Here is a 24267-nt window from a genome sequence, read left to right on the forward strand (position 1 = left end):
CTTTATTTAGACAGTTTGTTCAGTTTATGGTGAATCAGCAATTATTTTTTTGTTTAATACGAATGTTAACATTTTAGATGAAGTTACAGTATTTTTAATTCTTATCAGTGATTTTTGCATTTGTTTCATTATCATAGTGGTGCTGACATATAAAACTAGTAAAAAGCTGAGATGCTTCCATAACATTTAATGTGTATCCTTGTTGTTTATTTGGTGGATAGGTACCACAATGTTAGGGATACTATGGTGGGTAGGTAGCCTGTGTCTTTGGGCTCTTTTCATGCACAGCTGCTAAGAGAATTTTTAAAATCATGCTAATACTATAAAATGTAATCCAATATTAGCTGTACATTTATAGTATTTTGGATATCAGCTTCTGAATGCCACTGGATCTACTACTTCCAGGATATTTGTTTAAAACTTTCATTCTTGACTTTAAGGAACATATCTTTGTGTACATGTTAAGTGGTATGAATATCATCGCCTTAAACAATACTAGTTGATAATCTGAAACAGTTATTCTGAACACAAATTTTCGGCACAGTCAGAAAAATATTTTCTTTTACTTACGTATTTTTTCTAGGTGAATATGTTGTTATGACAGTTTACTTCCACCTCAGACGGAAAATGGGTTATTTTATGATTCAAACCTATATCCCATGTATTATGACCGTGATCCTTTCTCAAGTTTCATTTTGGATAAATAAGGAATCTGTTCCAGCTAGAACTGTGTTTGGTAATTATTTCTTTTTTTCTTTTTTCTTGTACTGCTTTATTGACTTTCACTGGAATAGGCCTTTTTAGTGCATTGGGGTATACTGCCTCCATACTAGTGCAGAAACAAGGGAATCATATAAATTCAGAGAAATTTTTGCTGTCAATGTGTGAAGGATGTTGCTCTGTGAATCCTTGGAATTTGAAGAGAAACTTGGAATATATAACCTGAGGGGTGTCATGGTTGCCCGTGGCAAATGGCTGTATATCTCAGGGGATTCTACCTGCTTGGGTAGAATCCCAGAAAACTGGGAAGACCTGAGTAATACGGTCAAGTCCTTAGTCCACATCCAGAACAATTTTATCCTTCAGTGGACAGTAGTGTAATTGCTTATTTTAAAACAATTTGATTGGGAGTGTGCGAGAGGTATCTGTCTTCTTATATCTGTGTCGTTAATGAAAGCTTGCTATCAGTAAGGCTTAGATCCTGTTTGTGTAATTTCGTGTTTAATGCTTTTCTCTCCTTTCTGCCATTGCCATTATGAAAATGAATTCAAAAAGCAAAATGATAGCAAGATATTAAAATTGCCTTCATCAAAATACAGCTTGAATGAGATGGTACAGTGACTCTGAAAATGAAAACAAAAAAGCTTCGATGGAAGACAAAGCAGAAGACATTAAATGGAAGTACAATTCCTAACAATGAAGTAGGATAAAAACATTTTAAAAGGAGTCTTTATAGAGCAATGTCTTGACTTTATAATGTACTGTAGTCTAAAGCAGAACTAATCAGGAAGAGAATGTTCTACAAAAAGCCTTTCTATAGATAGATAGATACTGGCAGGAGTGATGGGAATTAATGTTTCTACGTGACAGCCAGCTCAAACAACATAAGTGGAGTCAGAGCACTGCTCAGTATCACAAATTAACAAGGTTAATGATTAGTTATAGGAGAAATAACCTGCAAACCTAATAAGAACCATACTAGCTCAGAACTCAAGCATTACAGTAGGCAAAGTAGTATATCACTTCACATGCCTTTGCAGGGATGTTGAATAATGGAACTTTTTTTGAAGGGAGTATTACAGTGAACTGGAAAGGTAGCATCTGTATTTACAGACAAAATGTGATAATTGAAAATGTACAAATTATAGAGCAATAGATGTAATATGTATCCTTATATCCATATGTCACACTGAAAACAAATACTATTAATAATGTTTGGACATCCACTAAGTTACAGATAGTTCTCTAAAATGCCTTTGAAAGCAAATGGCTTAAAGTATGGCTAAAAAGTATCTTTCAAGTTTTCTGATAAATTCCAACAGGGACCTTGTTTTCTAAAGGTTTTCTTAGAAGAAAAGATAGGCAAGAGATAGGAGTGAAGCCAGAACACCTGCTATAGTACCAGCTTTCTAGTGGAACTGTGAGAAGAGGCTATCCAGAAAAAGATCTTTCCATCGGATACTGCAGAAGCTTGCAAGTATTTAGCTCTGCACATTTGCAGTTCATGTGTATATATAGTATTTTTTTTACCAGAGTCTGATTTCCTACCCTGTAAAACCCTGTGGCACATATTAAAGAGCAATTGCAGTGGCAACTGTAGGTCTCCCAGAAGAATGATTTAATCATTGACTGATAAAGACTATGGCAATAAACTGTGATACTGTTATGGCCTGCCTGCTTCTCCTTCTATTTGGGGAATGGTTGTGCATTCAAGTCACTTCATCTTATTACATCTATTAAACAAATGACTTTAAACAATTCAGACAAGCTGTTTGCTTAGTGGACAAAGGTAGGAGGAGTAAGGATAGGGCTAATCAGGAATGGGTCTCTTCCAGAAAAAAAAAAAAAACAACTTTCCATTTTTTATTTTTTTTTAACTCAGACTTAAATATTTTTAGTGATGTGTTTTTCAACACCTTCCCACTGAAGAAGGTTTTGTGAGCTTGCATCTGTGTTTTTATCCCTCTGAGTTTGCTCTGAGATATTCTTTGTGCTTTCACAAACTGGCTATTACTTTTTCCTTTTTTTTTTTTTTAATTCTTCAGTAGGAAGGACTGGGTTTTTTTTTGTGTCCAGCTCTCTGTATGGCAGTGGCTAAGTGAAACTTTTTCATATTAGATTACCCATATGCAATGCCACTGCTTAAGGAATACGGCATATGAAGATACTGTTGGAAACCATGCTCTTAATTATTTTTAATTCTTCTGAGCATATGCATTTCATCTTGAATTAAAATTGGATACAGTAGTCTTTTCATTAGAGTAAAGACATCTCCATTTGTAGTCAGTCATTCTTGCCATTATCATGGTAGGACTTATGCAGTGTTCACTATATTCTTGGTATTACGTTTGCATGATATGGGATAATTTGGATGAAAAAGGAAAAAAAATCCCACCCCATACCTTGGTTTTATACAGCATGTATTTGCACTTGAAGTATTCCCATGAAGTGGGCATATTTTGAGTTCAGTGTTCATGCCTGTATACTTTAATTAAAAAGTTGTTCTTTTTGGAAGATTAAATTCTAATTAAATTTCATTGGTTGAGTAGTAACAGAAGGGTTTAAAAAATAAGGTGATAGTTTCTTAATTAACAGAGTTACTAACATAATATTCTAATTTTCCTTAGCACCAAAATAATTTGGCATGACTTAATGGCACCTAGATTATAAATGAGATCAGAGGAACAGACACAGACTAATAGGTGGCATTCTGAACCCATTACAGGAAAAATCATAGTTTTGTTGCAGTCTGAGGAGCACAGACATGATTTAACAACATAAATTATGTTCAGATGTTTATAAAATAAGTTATTTTATCTCTTAAAACAAGTTGTTTTAAGAAATTCTACCAAACTTGACACAAAAAGGATGCAAAATGAAGGCTTCCACGTTTTCTTCATTTGAACTGTAGATAATCTGCTGAAGTCACGGCTTTCCATGCCTCCTTTAAAAATCTGGTTAACTGTTTTGTATGCATAGCTGCTTATAGATATGTGATTATTGCCATGACTTAAATCTAATGAACTCTTCATAAGCAACAGAGAGATTTCTGAGTGATTTAAAAGCGTTTGAAGCTGCTTGCCTTTTCTCACTTTGTTTTACTCATATTCAGCAATGCGTTTGCTTTATTTCTTTGAAGGAATAACTACAGTGTTGACAATGACGACACTGAGCATCAGTGCAAGACATTCACTGCCAAAAGTATCCTATGCTACTGCCATGGACTGGTTCATAGCAGTCTGCTTTGCCTTTGTGTTCTCTGCTCTTATTGAGTTTGCTGCTGTCAACTATTTTACTAATATTCAAATGGAAAAAGCCAAAAGGAAGACGGTAAAATCCCTTCTTGAATTTCCAGTCGCTCCACTACAAAGAAAAAGAAGTACAGAAGAGACACTCACGGTAGGTTTTCAGCCTGTGTTAACTTTTTGTATCTTTCTGGTACAGTTTCTTGGTAAAACCAGGCCTTTAACTTCCTTCCAGGTTCCCTCTGAGCTAATGATGCAGTAAGTCAGCTTAATGGAAGGCTAATGCTACACTGTATTAAGTGATGAAAACTTGTAAAACATAACTTAATTCCTACTTGCATTATTAGATTGACTCAGGAGAGAAGAAGGATGTGTCCATCCATACTTGCAGTCTCTTCTGTTATTTAGTTGCGTTTCAGCAAAGGTCTGTTAGGATGGGCATCTTTAGAAAACTTTCTTTCCCTTTGCACATTGATTCTGATTGGACTGATTATATACACCAAAGTATTACATATTGCAAGGAAAGCATGATATTTTACATAGCTAATGTATCTAATTAAAATAGGCTAAGTCACTGCAGTAATACCCTTGGTGCACTTTCTTAGATATTACAGTTCTCCTTTCATTGTGTGTATTGCATATTCAGAATTTCCTTTCTTCATGAGACACCTAGCTAACAAAGTCACTGCAGCACCTGCACTGACATGTGGTAGGCTAGTAATTCCTAGCCATAGCTGACTCCTGGCAGCACCACTCAAGAAGTAAGATGCTGACAGCAGCAATGTAATTTACTCTTCCTGTCAGGCTGACTTTGTAGTTTCCTTTGGCTGAGCCATAATTTAAGAACTGCTGTTTTAGACTGACTCTTGGTAATTTTGTCTTCTGTCTCTTTCATATCTCATTTGTCTCCTTTCCTATTCATCTGCTCTTTTTTTTGCCTTCCCACCCCTTCCATTTGCTGTTGCTGCTCAGCTGCTGTCCTCCCACTTCCATTTTTCTTTCTCTTCTTTGCTGTCCTACCACAGAGTGCTACTGCTTTCAGTCTCCTGGCTGTGGTGTTCTGTTAGCTCCCATTTCTGCTTAAAAGCATAGATATGCTCCTGAAGAGTGTGTTAACTCATCACTCTGGGAACAAGAAAAAGTATGTTTATGGTAGCGTGGAGTTGGCCATGTACAAAGAGGTATTAGTGCCATTAGTTTATGTTGAGCTTCTTGATTGTACAGCATGCAGTTTAGTATCTCATGCACTCCTGAGGAGGGTTAATAAATACTGCTTTTGGTGATAGTCAGGTTTCACTTGGGTCCATAGGAATATAAATTGCACAAGAACAGTTTCATCCTAGGTTTATTTATAAGATTTGAGTAAAACAAAAGGAAAAAATAGTAGTTTTCTCAGGTAGCAACTACAGAGGCTTAACAAAATTGTTTTGATTCATGGTCAGAATTGCTGTGTCAGTCTTGTGTCATGCTTAGCCACTTGCGCACATATTTTGGAAAAACTCTTCTTTCCATTTCTTCCCCTACCCCCGCCTCCCACCCTTTTTTCTTTCTTTTTTTTTTTTTTAACAACAGAATACATCCAAATTGAGAGCTTAGCAAAATGAGAAATGAATAGTTCTATTCCACTGCTTAATTAATTATTCTGTGATAAAAGTAGTCATGTGCTTACAGATTTGGGGATTTTGAAAGCCCTCAAGGGAGAAATCTACTTTTTGAAGGGTTACACATTAATGTTATAAGCATGTGAGTGAGTAATAATGTTGATTTTATGTTGAATGCTTGTGTGTGTTTGATGGTTGGTTTGTTCTGGTTTGTTTGTTGGTTTTTTTAATGGCTTTTTCTCCGATTATGCCTATGCTAAGACTTGAGTCTTTGCTGTTCCAGGACAGGAGTACATGGTGAGATCACGGATACTGTTATAATGACTTAGCTACCATGCAGTCCTTTCCATAAGTAAAGGATAACTTCTGTTCCAGTCTCCTGCTGCACAGAACAGAAGCTAATTTGTTCTAATTTGTTAGAAGCTTATATGGGTGTTAGTCTCTGCTTTCCAACCTAACGTATAATATAGTCCTTTTCTTAAAATGTTTAGTTTTGCCTATGAAAGACTAATCTAGAATTTTCTTATACCTTATTATGAATCTGACTTTTTTTTTCCTTGCACATATACTGTCTAATATACTGTCTAATCTAAACTTGCACTAATACTGTCTAATCTACTGTCTAATCTGTGCTGATTTACCAGAGATAACAGAATCTCAGTTTTCCTGTGAGTTTGTGGTGCAAAGAATGTAGGACAATAGCCTGCCTGTAGCATGTAATCTGTAAGCATTGTTTCTTACAAGTGTCATCTCCATAGCTAAATGATAGGGTTTGAAATTTTAACCCAGTTTATGTTTAAAAAAACAGTCTGTAGTACATTGCCACTATTGTATTAGCAACTCTGTTAGCAATACAATTGCCAGAGCTCAAGGGAAAGTTTTATATTAAACTTGAAACTTCAGAGAGACTTCGAGTAGTCTGGTAAACTTGTCAGTATTCCAAAATTCAAAATTTTTACTTAGCCCACAGGGGAAGTGTGTGTAAATTGGGAAAAAAGATGCCCAAATACCTACACCATACTTTTTTTTCTGGTGCATATCTCGCCATTTGCAACCTGCTTTGGATCTTCTAAAATTGAAGGGGGAGAGCTCCCTCTCTTACACCTTGTAGTCTTGTACTTTTGCCTGTCTTGAGCTGGCATAGAGAAGGTTGCACTGGCTTTTCATGGTTGAAGTCCTGTCTGTGTAGGTGCCCTGAAAACATAAAACATCCAGAGCAGCTGAGGCTGTTAAGGAAACCAAACAAGGTGAAAGTATACTTTTAAAGGGCTTAATTTTGTGGGCTGTTGTTTCTGCATTATTCACTGGGTGGTTACATGCACTTGATTTCTAATTTTATTTATTTTTTTTCCTCAAGTAACATGGTTGGATTGTCCTAGAGGGCTTTTGGGATGGAGCATGTTTGTCTGTGAAACTGGCTTCCCTATAGAACATAGGGATTTTACTGTTCTATAGTACTAGAAATTAGGTATATTAATAGTACGTTCTGGTTAAATAAATCGCACGTAATTGGAAGTCCTTTTTTTAAAATATATGTGACTGATTTCTGACCATAGAATTAAAGTGGGTTTTCTGTACTGAATCAGTTCATATATTACTCACGTTAATTAGAATTTTTTGTGGTGTTTTCTTTTTGATCAGGAACACTTTTCCAGTTGTCTGGGATCAAAGGCAACTCTTCTTGTTATGATCAAATGATTTGGGATGTATTAATTCATATTATATATTCATCACAACCAGTACATCTTTACTATAGCAAATGTGGACTATATTCTTTTCTAGGTTATTCATTTGTGTAATGTATTTAATTTTTTGAAGCCTCATGATGGGTGATGGATCAATGTATTGATTACAGTAAGCATTAAATGAATTTTGGAGGCTAGCTAAGTAATCTGAACTGTATTAACTCCAACAAAAAATTAGTGGGTTGGGGGTGGCAGGAGCAAGCCTGTAGTACCTGCAGATGCAGATGTCCTCCTCTATCACTTGATTTGGTTTTAGTCATGGTCTTATTCAACATCTCTTTACCCTCCTCCTCTCCCTGCCTCATTTCAACTTTTTTCTTGTTGCCTATAACTTTCTGCTACAAATTCAACATGGTGCCATAAAGAGTGCAGTTCTGTAGTAGACATCCCATGAGTAGGGTCCAAGCTTGCTTTAGGTCTGCCTTGAGTTCACAAGGAACTTTGACAGCCTCACTCATCTGTTCTGTCACACACAGTAAGACCATACTGGAGTCTGTCTAAGCCAAGACAGACGACTTGCACCATGGTCTCATGTGATTTTATTGTCTTTGGAACAAGTTAAAATGCTTTCAGGTTAGAAGGAATTTCTTTACATTGAGGGTGTCAGAGCACTGGAACAGGCTGCCCAGGGAGGTTGGGGAGTCTCCCTCTCTGGGGACATTCAACAGCCTTCTGGACATGTTCCTGTGTAACCTGCTCTAGGTGGCACTGCCTTAGCATGGGGGTTGGACTAGATGATCTCCAGAGCTCCCTTCCACCCTAGTGATTCTGTGAACCTGTCCCTAATGTTCTGAACTACTTCCTTTAGTAAGAGCAGAAATGTCGTGCAAGTCAGTGTGTGATGGAAATGAATGATTTATAGTTTGTTATTGGACTTCTGAGTCTATTTTTATGCTTCTGCACTTTTTCCTTTTCACTGTATTCATATGAAGTTTATTTTTAAAGATGTCCTGGTTTCATCTGGGATAGAGTTAATACCTACCCAGTTTTGGAGATGAAGAATGCTACTGAACGGTAGTCTTCAAAATACAGGCTCCTAAACACTGTTAAATGAACTTCAACCTCAGCTGTTTGTTAACAGAGTGTGAAACTTGGAAAAAAACAGTTCAGACTCAGAAGGCCCTTTTGAATGGAATAATTTCATTAAACTCAGTCACAAGTAGATTGTAACTCTCAAATTTCTCTTCTGTTTTCTGAAGACAGTTAAGTGTCATGTTGTCTTGAGTAAGCCACATAGCATCTAATGGAGGAACTGAAGGGTCAGACTTCACTGTCATGTAGGTGTGCACTCCTCTCCTTAGTAGGATGATATGTGATTGGCATGTACCTGACAAATTTACAAGAAACATTTTCATGTGGGCAACATGCATATGTGCATTTATATGTAGTCAAGATGTATTTTCTGTGGCTTGCTTTGTGGTCATATGATGGACAGAGCTCAAGTGATCTGATGGGGATCTGATGGGGAGGAAAATGGGGATCCTTTGGTGAGCAGATGTCTAGAGTAATCTGTCTGGAGCAATTAATCTAGCTCATGCCCAGCTCTCTGCCTCATCTCCTGACTTCCAGAGTAAGGGTTCAGCTGGATAAATAGCTCTGATGGGCTGGGTACAATCCAGAGGCTATAGGCTGGATACTTCTCTTAGTGCATGTGTATGCTGGACTTTTTTTTTCTGTTCTTACTCCCAAGAATTGATTAATGCTGAAACAGCAGCAGATACACTCTTGTTTCTAACGCTTAGACTGTAAGTGAAAGTGGAAATAGTAACTTTTGAACCAAAACTTCTTTTTGACTATGTAGACATATTCTGTAATGGAGAGGTGCATAAATGTACCAGATCTAGAGCAGTACCACTTTTTTTTTTTTTTTTTTTTTTGTTTGCTTCTATCTTGGACTAGTAAAACAATAGCTTCCTCTGTCCCAGCAAATAGAGAAGTGGGGCTTACTCTTCCCTCATATGTGGAGGGAGTTACCTGAAGAGCAGCTAGATCTTAATGGTGGTACTTGGACCACAAGGTGATGGTCTGCTTACTGAACTTATATGGATGCATAGCCTACCTCCTCTGTGTGACTTGAATAGTCCTGCTGTTGGAACAACATTTCCGTTTTTAAATATAATAATAATTTTTCGCTGCTTCACTGCTTCGTCACTGCCTTGGGTATTATGGTTCAGGTTTTTTAAGGGCAGTGACATTTAAAACTCAGATACTAATGAAGGACTTCAGGTTCAAGAAATGCTTATAGAGTTCATGCAGATGTAAGGATAGGACCATACAACGGGAGACTGCTGTGCCATATGAATAATGTCTTTGACATGTGAAGAATTTTCTGTCACTTGTTCTGTTAGTCAACATTTTTGCTATCAATTATTTACTGTCATAATATGCTAGCATCAAGTTAGGTAGGATGGGAGTGGATGCAAGTCATAAGCAACTAGCACATTTCATACCGAATGCTATTTGAAAGATGGGAGCTAATAACTACGTAGGGTAAGGTGGCAATGACTTAGTGGGAACTTTGAATGTTTGGATACCTGAAGATAGAATAAATACAAACTGGTTCTTAAAATATCTTATTAAGTACGATGCCTAGGTGCAATGTTTTGTGTTGTGTTTCCTCCCCAGCTCCCATTTTTTTTCCCGATTGCTGCTTTTTTGTTGTTATTGGGTTTTTTTAAACTTAGTTCTCTAGACTTCGGCAGTTCCACCCAGCAAGTGACACTATTCACAGTGTATAAAGCTAAATATGTGCTCAAACAATACAGTTGAGGCATACATGTGTGGTGTACAATTTACAATGGTTTTCTTAATATTTCACATTGTATGTCTTTCTAAATAGCACAAATTAAAGTGCTATATTAAAAAAAATTGGTCTCTTTCCAAGAACCCGATATTGCTCTACCTTTAACATGGCTGAGTTGTGGAATAAATTTACACTGGAAGTAGAAACATTTGCCTACTGCAAAGTGAGCAGAGTAATTACTGGAAGTATGCAACATAGTATTAGGTTTGGGATTAGATTCTGACTCAACCACGTTATAAAATACATTGAGTTCCAGAATTCAGTTATAATGAAGGTAAAGAACGGCTGACTGTTGATAAAATGAACAAAAGTGTTGCAGTTCAAAGTTGGGGAATGAGGGGTTTTTTTCTTATTGATATAAGAAAATGGAAATGCTTTTTGTTTGGGGTGATTCTGTTTGTCTGTTGGGGTGTTGGTTTGTTTGTTGGGTTTTTTTTTAATATGCATAAAACCCCAGAAGTTTATTTTCAACACCTGATTTATAACTAAACAAAAAATCCTGCTATTTTCTCCAGCCCTTGCTAGGAAGTGTGGTAATTGCTTACTCTTCAATTTTCTATAAGTATTATAATGAGCTACCACAATAGTAGGCAAGGGAATATGAGGGATATGCCTGGCTGTTATTCATCTGATGCTCAAATAGCTGGCAGTGTTCACTATAGTTGCGGGAAGACTTAATTTAAATAGTGCTAGGATAAGGCTCTTATTTTGAAGACCAAAGCTCAGTAATGTCAAGCTTTCTAGAATAATGTGGTTATTCTAGAAAATACTAAACTCTAGTGTCTTTAATTCTAAATATATGCTTAAATGCCATTCTGTGCCGTTGTGCTGGTCTACTGGAAAAAAAAACTCCGCCATGCTCCAAAAAAAACGGTATTCCTTATGGTTTTGTCCTTAGAATAAACAGTACATGTTCTTGTTATTTTCATACTAATGTCAGTAGCAAGGTTTACAATAGGGCTATTGATCTAATTATGTATTTATTTATTTAAGAGGCAAATGTTAAGGACTCAAAACATATGTGGCAGCATTTCAGAAACACCACTTCAGAACAAACCTGAATGGTGACAGGGGTAAGATTTTCAGATTGCTCAGCATCCCTTACAATGAAAATTTTCAGGGAGTTCATAGTTTTCCCTATGATCATTAGTATGAAATGATGCCTTCGAGTAAGAGGCTCTTCATATTTTCTGCTTAAACCTTTTTCTGTATTTATATTCAGATTTCAGTTTTGTTTCCCCTCCATACAGAGTTTTCAGTACTAGTGAACCCAATGACACCAAATTGCAATTGAGTTTCACAGCTGCGTGTCAGATTTCTAGCTGATTTCATTTTTACACTGGGAAGGCTGGAGTCAGAAGAAATAAATATTGAGAGGCTTGGGAAAATCTATGAGGCAATGAGTGTTCAAGGCATTTTCAGCAAACCACTGAAGCAAAATTAACTACAGCTTTAAGGTCACCAAAAATTGAAAGATATAGAAAATAATGAAGGGTTTTGGTCCCTGATCAGCTGTTCTTCTTCCTTTCATAGACAGAGCACCTCCACAGCTGATTATCGCATGACCTCTCGTAGTAGATTTATTCTCCCAATGTTGCTTTCAGCTCTTTCGTTGTTGTCACGATATAAATAAATCTCCAAGAATTGTGCACACCAGTGCTTAAGAACCCTATACAAGCATATGGCTCTTAAGCATCATACAGGTGGATAGGTTTATTTGTCATCCAGTTTTCAAAAAATGGTTCTTCTAATTATGTCTCTTTAATAAGCTTGAATTCACTTGTCTTTCACGTTGTATACTTTTAGGCCTGTCAGAGAATCATAGAATGTTATTTGGTTGGAAGGGACCTTAAAGATCGCCTAGTTCCAATCCCCCTGCCATGGGCAGTGACACCTTCTACTAGACCACATCGCTCCCCATCCAACCTGGGAACACTTCCAAGGGTGGGGCAACCCCAGCTTCTCTGTACAATCTGATCCAGTGCCTTAGCACCCTTACAGTAAAGAATTTATTCCTAATATCTAACCTATATCTACCCTCTTTCAGCTTAAAGCCATTCCCCCTTGTCCTGTCACTACATGCCCTTGTAAAAAGTCCCTCCCCAGATTTCCTGTAGGTCCCCTTTAGGCACTGGAAGCTGCTCTAAGGTCTCCCCAGAGTCTTCTCTTCTCCAGGCTGAACAAGCCCATCTCTCTCAGCCTGTCCTCATGGGAGAGATGCTCCAGCCCTCTGGCATCTTTGTGGCCTTCCTCTGGATTTGCTCCAAGAGGTCCAAGTCCTTGATGTTTCGGGCCCTAGAACGGCACACAATACTCCAAGTGGAGTCTCACGAGAGCAGAGTAGAGGGGCAGGATCACCTCCTTCAACCTGCTGGTCACGCTCCTTTTGATGCAGCCCAGGATATGGTTGGCTTTCTGGGCTGTGAGCGCACACTGAAGCTGACTTATGTTCAGTTTCTCATTGACCGATACCCCCAGGTCCTTCTCCTCAGGGCTACTCTTAATCCGTTCTCTGCCCAGCCTGTATCTGTGATTGTGCTTGCCCCGACCCAGGTGTAGGACCTTGCACTTGGCCTTGTTGAACTTCATGAGGTTGGCAGTGGCCCACCTCTCAAGCGTGTCAAGGTTCCTCTGGATGGCATCCCTTCCCTCCAGCGTATCAACCGAACCACACAGCTTGGTGTCATCGGCAAACTTGCTGTGGGTGCACTCAATCCCGCTGTCCATGTCATCAATAAAAATGTTGAATAGTAGAACATATATAATGGAGTGCTGCTCTTACCTCCTATTGCATGATTCAGATTGCAATATGAGCAGCACAGATGGTGCACTGGCTCTCATAGTTTCTCTCCCCTCATTTCTTTCTCTCCAAGTAATCTGCGTTGCTCTTTGCACTGCTGAAGCCATGAACTAGAATTCTCTGTATTTTGTGGCAGGTGGAGCTTTTACTTGGTCATATGCCAGGGCTCTGTAAAGCAAAACAAAATCTCTAGTACTATTGCAGTAAGATTTTGATTGACTGGCTGTACAGCATAATAGTAAACCATGGTAGATTTCTCCTCCAACTTGTGCATTTGCTAGCAGCACGGCAATATGGTGACTCAGTAGGATTTGGGACAAGCAGCATTATTTATACTGATGACAACATGCTACTTCCCTGGTAAATGTCATATGGTGTGAATTTGGCAGGCTATCTAATGTCCTCCCAGAAGAACAGACTGTTTTCTGCGGAAGGAATGGTAAGGACAAAAACCGCTATGGTAGAGTTTAATAGGAAAATATTACTAGATTACCACACAAACAATTTTCATGTTGCTGCTAAACAGTAAGTAATCCCAGACTTTTGGTAGCTTTAAGCCTTCCAATTTTTGCATGAATTTTTGTTTGAATTAGTTGAGATCTCTCAGTTTAAGAAACCTATGCTTTCACAGAGCACATCACTGACCTCCCTGTGTACTAACTTGTGACTTGCTGTAGGTTTAATGGTGCTGCCATGGAAAGCTCTAATCTTAGTCTTGCAAAATTAACGTTGAAGCATACATTTTTTTTATTTACTGTTTCCTTTTCATTTCATTATAGTAACACCTCTTTGTTATAGGCTTGATTATTCTAGTAAACAATTAAAATTGTTCTGTGCAGTTACTAAACTGCTTTGTGGTACCCTACCCTTTTCAGGTTTGGTTGGTTGTGGAGTTTTTTGGTTGGTTGATTGTGTGTTCATTTTTTTCTTTTTTTTTTTCTTCCCAGGGAGGTTAAGTATCCAAAATGGTGATTAGGCACCTAAAAAGCATCATTACTAGATTTCCCTGGGTAGGCATCTACAGAACAGAATTGCTGCTTCCAAAGTGTTTGCCACACATCTTAGGTGGATAAATACTTATGCTGTTTCATCTGAATGGCCAGCATGGCTATTAGATACAGCCTCCCACAAACCCTATGGGGGAGTCTGAGCAGGCTTGAGTCCTGACCCTTCTGTTTTGCAGAATTGTGTTAGTAACCAGACTACTAGGTAGTCTGTGGGACGTTAAGCTCCTGTTGAAGCTGCTCTTGTCCCCATATAAATTATTTAACAATGAAAAGGAGAGGAGTGGATTTTGGAGTAAGCTTGTCTATGCATGCACTGCAGTGGGAGGGAGAGATTGAAATGGGCAGATTGCAACATCTATGACAAGGAATGAGGACCGCTTGTTGTAGAATATCCAGTAGCCTGGTAGGAAAGTGCGTAAGATGTGGAACGCCTCTTTTGATATCCCTGTGACAGTCAGGGCAGATTTCAGAAGAGGTCTCCTATCACCAAACCAATGTTCCCATCCTGGTCACTGACAAAGTCTTTTTGTGTCTTTCTAAAGTGTGACTTAGCTATCTAGCTTCAGGAAAAAGCTCAGAGCTGAAAGCGCTGGGTACAGTTGGATGGCTCCTTCTGCAAAAGCATGTAATTTAGGCTGTGATCCTTCCCAGGACACGTGTCTCCAGCTTTGACAGCTGCATGCTGAATGTCGAAGCATTAGTTCTCTTTCACTAAGACTGGTACCAGATGGTAGTGTTATGACTTGTAAATCCTGCTGTGAATTTATCTTGAGAAAATAGAAGTTACTGCTTTAAATATTGTACTACCTCTGTCCCAGAGAGAGAGAGCACTAGTGATTATCCTGTGTCAAAAATCTGCTAAGGACCTAGAAAATCTATTGACTTGCAGCAATGAACTCTCTGTTTAAGTAAACAAATGGTGCAAAAGCAGCCATTGGACCTTGCACAATGTTGCTGTGAAGGTCTGTTGCAGGATGAGACTGGTGTAGGTCTTCAGAACCATCTATATATCTAATCTCAGGACTGGCAAACTATTTTTCAAAGAGTGCTGAGGAGGATTAGAAGAATGCCTCTGAAATATATTGCGGATACATGTTTCTAGTTTTAATGTGTACCTGTTTATCAGCAGTTGATGATGGCTGAGCTTCCTAGTGGCCAGGAAGCTTGTGGAGGGGATTTTCAGTGCTGAGCGTTACTGTCTGTTAGCTTAGGCGGTAGCAACCATTTATTTGAATTGCATCCCAACAGGATGTATCCATCATAAAAACTATGAAGCAATTTAAAATTGCAGAGACTGATTTAAAGCTGTTATGTTGAGCACTAACAGGTTATAGAAAGATGCTATTGAGTGCTACAGGTCTGTACCAACACAAGAATTTCTCACAGCTTGCAGTGTTCGCTGTGCTTATGTTCTTAAATTACAGTCCTAAGATGAAGTTACCTGATGCCTGGTAATCGCTTTTATCATTGCTGCATTCTCCCCAGAACTTGGCATGTGACTTTTAAATAGTGCTACTTGTTTGTTTTACAGATTCTGGGTTGGCCTTATCATAGGGAATACACACTGTGGTTGTTACCAGCTCTCTGTTCTGTAACAAGATGACTGACTTTGTAAGTTCAGTATTGTATATTGCTGTGCTGATGATCCCCTTCCTATGAATCTCAGCTCAGCTGCTGCATGCTACTTTGCTAAATTTGCAGTCTTGACTTCATTGAAGTGCAAAATTGGCTTGCTTGTCAAAAACTGGTAATACATACAAAACAATCCAGTTCCTAATTTTTTGTTTCTCAAGTCAAAGCTTATATAGGCTTATAGAAAGTTTCAGAATTTCCACATTATGTGAGCAGCTGTTTATAGTGTGCAAACCTTGTTAAATATTGAAAAGTTTAGATTGAATCATATTTGTGTATCACTTTAATGCGGTAGTAAACAGCCGTATCTATCAAAGTTGAGCTTAAATGGAAAAGCATATGATCTATAAATGGATTTTTGGCAATAGATTAATTGTAGGGGCTTTTCTGTTCTGTGCATTCTGTCACAGAAGTTGACCATCAGACTTGCTTCACAAATCTGCCACAGTATTTGACAATAAATCATGTAGATTTATCCTGAAGTATGGTAACAGCATCTTTCATTGTATTATTCATGGTCAATTGCACATGGTCAATTGCAAAAGTGAATCCACTTGTCAAGGGAAGGATACATCATTAATTACTATATTTTACACATGCCTGCAAAGAGTTTGGTTTAGTTATCCTACCTTCATGCCAAATAAAAGGGACATTCTGCTCTGGGACTAGCAAAAGGGCATCTTGAATCATGACTTTTTAAATAAGAAGAATTTGTACTAAATGTATCTTTCCCTATTTCAGTTCTTCTAAAGCTAAAACCCATGCAAAAATTAACAAAGATCTCTGTGCTCTGTAATACAGTAAATATTTCAAAAGCTGTTTTGTATAGGGCATGCTGTATGATGGAATTTTATCTGACAGACTTTCAACCTCCTATCCCATGCCCCCTCTGCCTCCATAGTAAAGTGTGCATAGGATGAGAGCTTTCTAAATCTCTTGTATTCACTTTTGAGTTTTGTTTTGGTTTTGTTTTTAGTTATATGGACTAATGAAATATTAATTTGGATAGAAAGAAGGTGGGATTATCAATCTCTTCTGAAAAAGACTGGAGCCTGCATTTCGCTATGTTTGGTCAATTCATTGGCTTTCTTAGTGCAGTCCCCTATCTACCTCTGGCATATTGTACTTTTCCGTGTCCCTGAATCTTGGTGATAAATGTTTAAAGTTCCATGGAGGCTGAAACTTAACTTTCACTGTTGCAAATTTTGGCTGTTAAAAATCAAATAGGAGATCAGTGCTGTACATTCTTGGCATTAATATATCCCAACCAACCACAGAGCTTTATCTGATGATGTCCTACAATTAAAGCAAAAAATATATTCTTAAATTATTATCAGAGCTCTTGAGAACTTTGTCTATGCATGGACAGGAATTGTGCCATCAGATTGCCCAGGATTTTGAAACTTTTATCCATAGTATTTCTGCCAGTTAAGGTTCAGAGGCTGAAGTCTCCTAACAGAATGAATAGCAAGGTTTCCACTTGAAGGAGGGTAGAGCAAAGAAAAGTACTTGCAGCTTCTGATTTCGTAGTGTTTGTGAAGTGTGGAGTTGGTTGGACCAAGTCATAACGATAGATATTTCAAAGGAAGGGTGAGGCGTCATTTACGTAAGCAGCAAGTTGTTGTATTTATAGAAAGGCAATCTTTACCAAATATATTAAGGCTGGCATTGCATGCTGGAATATGCTGCATTTTACGGTAGCTTCCAGGCTCCCATTTTGCATTCCTGAGCCACACCATTCTAAATGTCTCCCAAAAATCTCACTGAAATGCCTCCAGAAAATCAGATTCTTTCTCAATCTAGAGTGAGAATATAAAAAACATGGACTCAGTACTTCCTGTGGAGTCCCATCTGGACTAGCACAGCAGCTCTCTGTCGGCTCAGAATAATTGAGTGGTTTCCTGACTTGTACTCAGAAAGGAATCTTTAGTTGGATAATCCCTTCATTTCTTGGGTTGCACTATAATTTGACTTCCACTTGATTTTAATGTTTTATTTCTTGGTTTTGTGCCTATGGTGGGTTGACCCTGGCTGGATGCCAGGAGCCCACCAAAGCCACTCTATCACTCCCCTCCTCAGTTGGACAGGGGAGAGAAAATATACTGAAAAGCTTATGAGTCAAGGTAAGTACAGGGAGAGATCAGTCGCCAATTACCACCATGGGCAAAACAGTGTCAACTTGGGGAAATTAATTTATTACCAATCAAATCAGAGCAGGGCAATGAGACAAATAAAAGCAAATCTTAAAACACCCTCCCAAATCCCTCCCTTCTTCCTAGGCTTAACTTTACTCCTTAATTCTCTACCTCCTACCTGCCAGCAATGCAGGGGGATGGGGAATGGGGGTTGTTCAGTTCACACATTATCTCCTCCTCCTCAGGAGGAGGACTCCTTACATTCTTTCACTGCTCCAGCATGGGATCCCTCCCACAGGGTGCAGTCCTTTAGGAAGAGACTGCTCCAGCATGGGTCCTCTGCGGTGTCACAAGTCCTGCAGCAAACCTGCGCCAGCATGGGCATCTCATGAGGTTACAGCTTCCTTTGGGTGTCCCCCTGCTCTGGCATGGGGTCCTCCATGGACTGCAGGTGGGTTTCTGCTCCACTATGGACCTCCATGGCTGCAGGGGCACAGGCTGACTCACCATGGGCTGCACCACGGGTTGCAGGAGAATCTGCTCCAGCACCTGGAGCACCTCCTCCCCTCCTTCTTCACTGACCTTGGTGTCTGCAGAGCTGTTCCTCTCACACATTCTCACTCCTCTCTCTGATTGAAGTTGCTCTTGTGCAGTAAATGTTTCCCCATTTTAAATACCTTATCCCAGAGATACTACCACTGCCACTGATGGGCACAGCTTTGGCCAGCAGTGCGTCTGTCTTGTAGCCAGCTGGCATTGGCTCTGTTGCACATAGGGGAAGCTTCTAGCAGCTTCTCACAGAAGCCACCCCTGTACCCCCCTGCTACCGAAACCTTGCCACGCAAACCCAATACAGTGCCTCCAAACTAAAAGCTACTGATAGCCAGTAGGTTCGTGTTTCTTGCTGTTTTAAAAAGACTAAAATAATTTTGTGAGGCAGCAAGTGCTTTACACATACATATAATTTTGTTGGTTGGATTGCCATTATCACAATAACCTTTTACTAGGGGTATGCAGCATTGCTGAAATGCGTATGGAACGTTTTGCTTATTACAAACTGAATGTTATGTTTTGCAATGTACTGTTTAACCTGATGTCTGCTGATATGAATAGAATTTGGTTTGTTAAGGCTTGGCCGTGGAATCAGACTTGTTTAATATTTTTTGTTAGTGACCTTGGCACTGATCTTCAAATGATGTAGAGTTGTGCAATAGCATTAGTACAGAGAAGGAATAGACTAATGTAGGAAGAAATTAGTTATCTTTATAACAGAGGAATAGAGGAATATATAGGGATCATATGAATACAACCACCGACAAAAATTTTTGCTAGAAACTTTTCACTGGACAAACCTAAAAAGAGAGAGACCTGAAGGCAGAGAGTGAGCTATTGTCATGATATAGGCTTGAATAAGGCAAGAACAAGAAAAGGCTATATGAGGGAAGGTGGTGGGCAATATGCTGGAGAGGCTATCCTGGCAGTGAGGGTGCACTCTGCTCAGCTTTGACAGGGCACAGAGCTGGGTGCTCACCATTCACAGTGGGAACAGTACAGCTGCCGTGTTAAAAAAGGAAGCAGTGAGGCAGGCTGACTGCCTCTTGTTTTGCTGCTGCATGCTGATTCTGCAAAACTTACTGGGGATGGGAGTTTGAATGTGTTCCCCTTAGACAGGGCCTTGTGGAGTGTGTAAGGTATTGAAACTGAATACTGACCCGGGAGATTTTCTATCTCCAATATTAAAGTTGCTCCCAGCGCTGTTAAAGTGAGTATTAATGGTAATAGCACTGGCCAAAGCTCCTGCCTTTCTATGCGTAATGTAGCATCTCTGTATGGAATGTGTTTTTTCCAGTGTGTTATATGTTTCAGTATGTTTCAAGGGCAAGGTTCAGTTCAAGAACACAAAACCAAGCTATGACAATTACATTAGGCAAGAAGAAACAGGTTGCAGTGATATGTTCTCTGTAGACCACATTAGAAATAACATTTCTAATTTCCATGTTCTGAGTGCATGAAAAGTGGTTTCAAGAGAATTAAAAAAGTAAGTACCCATATTTTTAGGGCATGTTATGCAGTGGTATGTTGTGTTATCTTACAATGTTATCTATTTGGGCTTTATGTGTACACTGTAATACTTACGAGGAAACTGGGTTTCTCCGTAATCTTAAGATTCCTGAAATATTGGAAGCTTTGTGTATCAGTGGCAAGAAAGAGAATGCCCTGTAGGGTTTTAGACAGTTACATGTTTTGACCATTTGATGTGAGATATATATATATATATATATATAAAAATATATATATGTATATGTGTGTATATATATGCAATTTTATTTTAGAATAAGCACTGTAATGGGATATCAGTAGTGGATTAAATATAGCAACAGGTCTCATTTGGGCACTTAGATGGTGGCCGAAGTGGGGGGAAGAGGAAATGTTATCCAAACTTATCAATGGAAAAAAGTTACCACTAAAGAAGTGGAGATGACTGTGATGAGAGAATGAGCATGGCTGTTACCTGTCTGTCTTACCAGTGTCTGTGGTTGATGATACACTGAGATGGTTGTTGAAAACAGGTCGCAGTACAAGTGAGCAGGAGCATTGAATTGGTGCCTCTGAGAACTGCATTCAGTTCTCTGTTCTGCTCTTGGGACCACTTTTTTATGGATAGGCTTGGGGTGTCTGAAGGTGTGGTACTTTTCTGCAATGGCACTTCCTCTAAGCTACATGTCTAATGTAGGCAGAGACCAGGAGGGAAGTGAGACATGTCTTAGTTACAGTGCAGATCTACTTTGCAACCCCTTTCCCAGCCCAAGGACTTTACTCACCAGGCACTGCTTGAGAACTTTATGATGGGAGAATCTTACCTGGGCAAAACCAATTGAACAAGGAGCTGCATGTAAAAGGTAAAACTCTAGTGCCATATTCTCCGTAGCACAGAACTATTATTTTGGACAGTGAACGTTAATGACTTGCACCTGCTTAGCTTTGCAAGCCTTCAAGTAACATGTAATACTCTGCTAGGTATTACCAAGTCTCTAGTAAATGCACTCCTGTCCTGATTGTGCTTTATAATTTCAATTTAGCAGTTTTGAAACCTAGTGTGGAACAACCCTAGTGTGGAAGTATCCAAATTGCACACCTGTGTGTACTTTTGCACTTCCCAAAGAGTGACTCAGGCTTCTCTTTCAGATAGTACAATTAGTGTTTCTTTCAGGAAATCCAGTTTCCTCTGGCATTTATTCCAGTCCTTTGCTTCTTTGGATTGCAGATGCAGAAAAATAAATAAAAGGGATTGACACGCTTCTATGCAGGAAGGAAAGCTAAGTGAAACTTAAGAGGGGTTCTTTGATCTGTCAACCATGAGCTGGCAAATACATCAGCCATGAACTGGCATATAGCTTTGACAGCTTCAGATAAATTCAGGCCAGCAGTTTTGCCAATGACTGATTTGTACTGCAATTAACAGGGTTTGGGACCAGCATTCTGGCCATGGTGAGAGTACTGGACATGTCAAGTGATTTGATTTTTTTAAAAAATCATTTTTTAAATTTTTTTCCTCAGCTCCATCTCTCTGTTTCTTTGATCAAAGCAGCAAAGCACAACTGATGCAGCAAACAGACCTGATTGGTACTCTTCTCACTACTCGCTTCTCATGGTGTTAGTACCTTGAGTAACACCTGGGTTGTTCTCAATTACTGCTCTGGCACTTACCTGGAGAGAATTGCTGTTGGATGAAGGAGGGAAAAGAAATCATTGCCCACTTCCTCTCCCTTGTGCTGTGAGCTTTGGCAGGGTTCTCTGGTAGGGGTGAAAGGAAGGGGAGCCAAAGGCACAGTACTTGTGTTGCAGAGCAATACTTGGGAATGGTATCATCAGAGAGGTGCAAAACATGATTTTTTTTTATTATTGTTTTTATTTTTTTTTAAATCTATAACAAGTGATTATTTGGTTCTCCCTGTATTTAGACCTGTATTGCTGCTGTTGTGTATATGTATCTGTCATGGTTAAAGCTGAAACCTGGACAGTACTCTATCTGCATTATATCTTTGTCTTTTGGAAAGCAGTGAGTCTTTGCCCAAAATATATTCAAGTATTATATTTAAAAAAAATATGTTTTATATAATATTTTAGGTGTAGGGCTAAAGGTTCAAAAGTGTGTTTTTCAGGTACCCTTCCAAAAGGAGGTTCAAGAGATGATAGGCTTCCTCTTAGATACAGAGAAGAATGGCAGAGCCTGCGTCCCGTTCTCAGAAGTCAGTATTAAACTCTGATGGATTTTCCATCTGTACTTATTTATCTGTCTTTCAGTTTCTCATCCAGCTTAATAAGTACTATTTGGCTTAAGTATATCTTTCAGAAGACATCCAGACTTGCCTGAAGACCTCAAGTGATGGAGAATTTACTTTTCTTAGTTTAATTAATGGAAAGGAGTAGTTGCTGAAAGACTGGTTTATTCACTACATCAATTACAGCTGAAGAATTTATCACCTATGTTTGATGTGAAAAAGCACTGTCTTTATTTCTGAAAGAGCTGCAATGTGGTACTTGGTTTTATAAATGCTTGCATTTTAATAGCATCTACTCTAGAAGACAGGCTGGAGTTCCTTATATATGGTAGTTCTCTTTTCTGGAGATATAAGCCATAACTAAACCATCATGGTGGTAAGTTGCCTCTAGAATGTTTTTATATCATGAGAAAATAGGTAAACATCAGAGAATTTAGTTCTGAGCATAAGCCTGGAAATAAAAAAAACCCTGGACTCTAATGCAAGAATCCTTAGCTTCATGATATTGAATTTACATAGGTACCACATCACATGGAATATGATGCATCAGGTGTCTTCACCCTGGTATTCCAGCCACAGGTAAAAGGAACTCTTATTTATCACTTTATATGCTAATAAATCTGTTTTCATGAGCACGCGGTATCTTTGTGCTTCAGGATCGAGCTAGTGGTTATATTTGTGAGTATTACTCTGATAGTGCTTGATTATGAAGTTTCCACTGATTCTGTATGTTTATTTTAAGAATGACTAGTATGGTTGTTTGTTTTTTAACTTTGCAGAGTACAGATGCCAACTCAAATGTGAGGAAAAGAACAAATGCCACAGTACAGTCCGAAGCTGATGGTGGGAGCCGAATTGACACAAGGCATAGCTCCATCCAGCCTCCCTCTGTAGCTCAGGGGTCCTCTGACATTACACCCCGTTCCCTTTCTGCATCAAGTCCCAACCCTTTCACACGAATCAATGCATCAGAGACATTATCTTCTGCAAGAGCTACCCCTCCAGCTCCTCCTTCTACCCCAATTTTAACTGGATTTGTATCCCAGCATGCCACAGCTGGATCCCCTTCCATTCAGCGCTTGCTTGGATCTAGACTGGAGCAGATTCAGACCACCACACCTAATACGTTAGGAGGATCTGCAAAGCCATCTGCTGTCACACCACCTGCTCCCCCTGCCTCCCATTCTGGCACGAGTAAGATAGACAAATATGCACGCATTTTATTTCCTGTTACCTTCGGAGCATTTAACATGGTCTACTGGGTGGTGTATCTATCCAAGGATACCATGGAAAAATCGGAAAGTCTAATGTAGTTTTGCTGCTATGTAGTAGTTCCTAAATTATATTCACATTTGATGCAGAGTTTCTTCTTTTGAAACTATTAAAAAAAGGTCAATAATTCTTATTTATAAAAGCTGTGTGCTACTTTCCCATTGTAAAGGCTGGAGTTATTGGGGATAATTAGTTGACTCCTACCAGGGTAATGGGTAACAGATTTATCTTCCTCCCTTCAGATAGCAGTGAACCATCACTCTCTTCAGACTACTCTGGCTACACAGAACTTGCCTTTGGGAGGAGCGTGCACCCAAAACAAATAAAAGGTAGAGGTGCACAGCTGTGCAGTGGAACACATCTTGACTGCTAGGAATACGCATGTTGATTATTTCAGATCCCTGAGGCACCCCGCACTGCTGTCTGGACAGAGCATTGCATTCTTGGAGTGCAAGGTGCATGTCCTGAATATTTTGACAGTGCTTGATAGAAAAAGGACTTTCCCTGCTAGATTAAAATTGCCAGAATGGGGGGGGGGGGGGGAGGGGGGGAAGAAAATGAACAGTGGAAAATTAAAAGAGAGTCCAGCCTGGGAGAGTGCAACTCCAGAAAAGTTATGCAAAGGAGTTGTAGAGCTCCGTATATTTTTACTAAGCATTATTTTGCATTGCAACCTGGGAAATTCTCACTCCAAAATAAGAATGAGTGAACCTTGTAAAATCTGAAATCTGATGTAATTTTCACAATTGGAGGTTTTGGTTTGGTAAGGTAATCTTAAGTGTTGATTCTTCTTTGATCTTGTTGACCAGCTTGAGTGGCTTTATTCCTAAATTATGTCAGTTGTGGTAGATGAGGACCAGGCCCACAATGTTCAACTTTTTATTTGAATTTTTTGTTCTATCTTTGGATGCTTTGGGGTTTAGGATCACACCCCCCTCCCCATTTTTCAGTCACATTCCTCTGATTTCCTTTGAACGCATAGTCTTCCCTTCACTCCCCCCAATCCCCCGCTTTATATATATTT

General features: G+C 39.0%; 1 protein-coding gene across 3 annotated transcripts in view; it reads left to right on the forward strand.

Moving 5' to 3' along the window:
• LOC136007385 (gamma-aminobutyric acid receptor subunit alpha-4) overlaps positions 1-23736 on the forward strand; it is a 39047-nt gene extending 15311 nt beyond the window's left edge. Inside the window, exons 7-10 of one of the 3 annotated variants that reach the window (XM_065665278.1) lie at positions 584-736; positions 3860-4119; positions 22491-22550; positions 22751-23736. In XM_065665278.1, coding sequence (XP_065521350.1) covers positions 584-736; positions 3860-4119; positions 22491-22550; positions 22751-23284 — 1007 coding nt within the window. In that variant the 3' untranslated portion in view covers positions 23285-23736. Of the gene's footprint in view, positions 1-583; positions 737-3859; positions 4120-5849; positions 5876-22490; positions 22551-22750 lie in introns of those variants that run through there. The other 2 variants (XM_065665279.1, XM_065665280.1) reach the window with 2 other exon arrangements.
• The last annotated feature ends 531 nt before the right edge of the window (positions 23737-24267 follow it).

This window comes from Lathamus discolor, chromosome 1, assembly GCF_037157495.1.
Source record: "Lathamus discolor isolate bLatDis1 chromosome 1, bLatDis1.hap1, whole genome shotgun sequence".
NCBI lineage: Eukaryota > Metazoa > Chordata > Aves > Psittaciformes > Psittacidae > Lathamus > Lathamus discolor.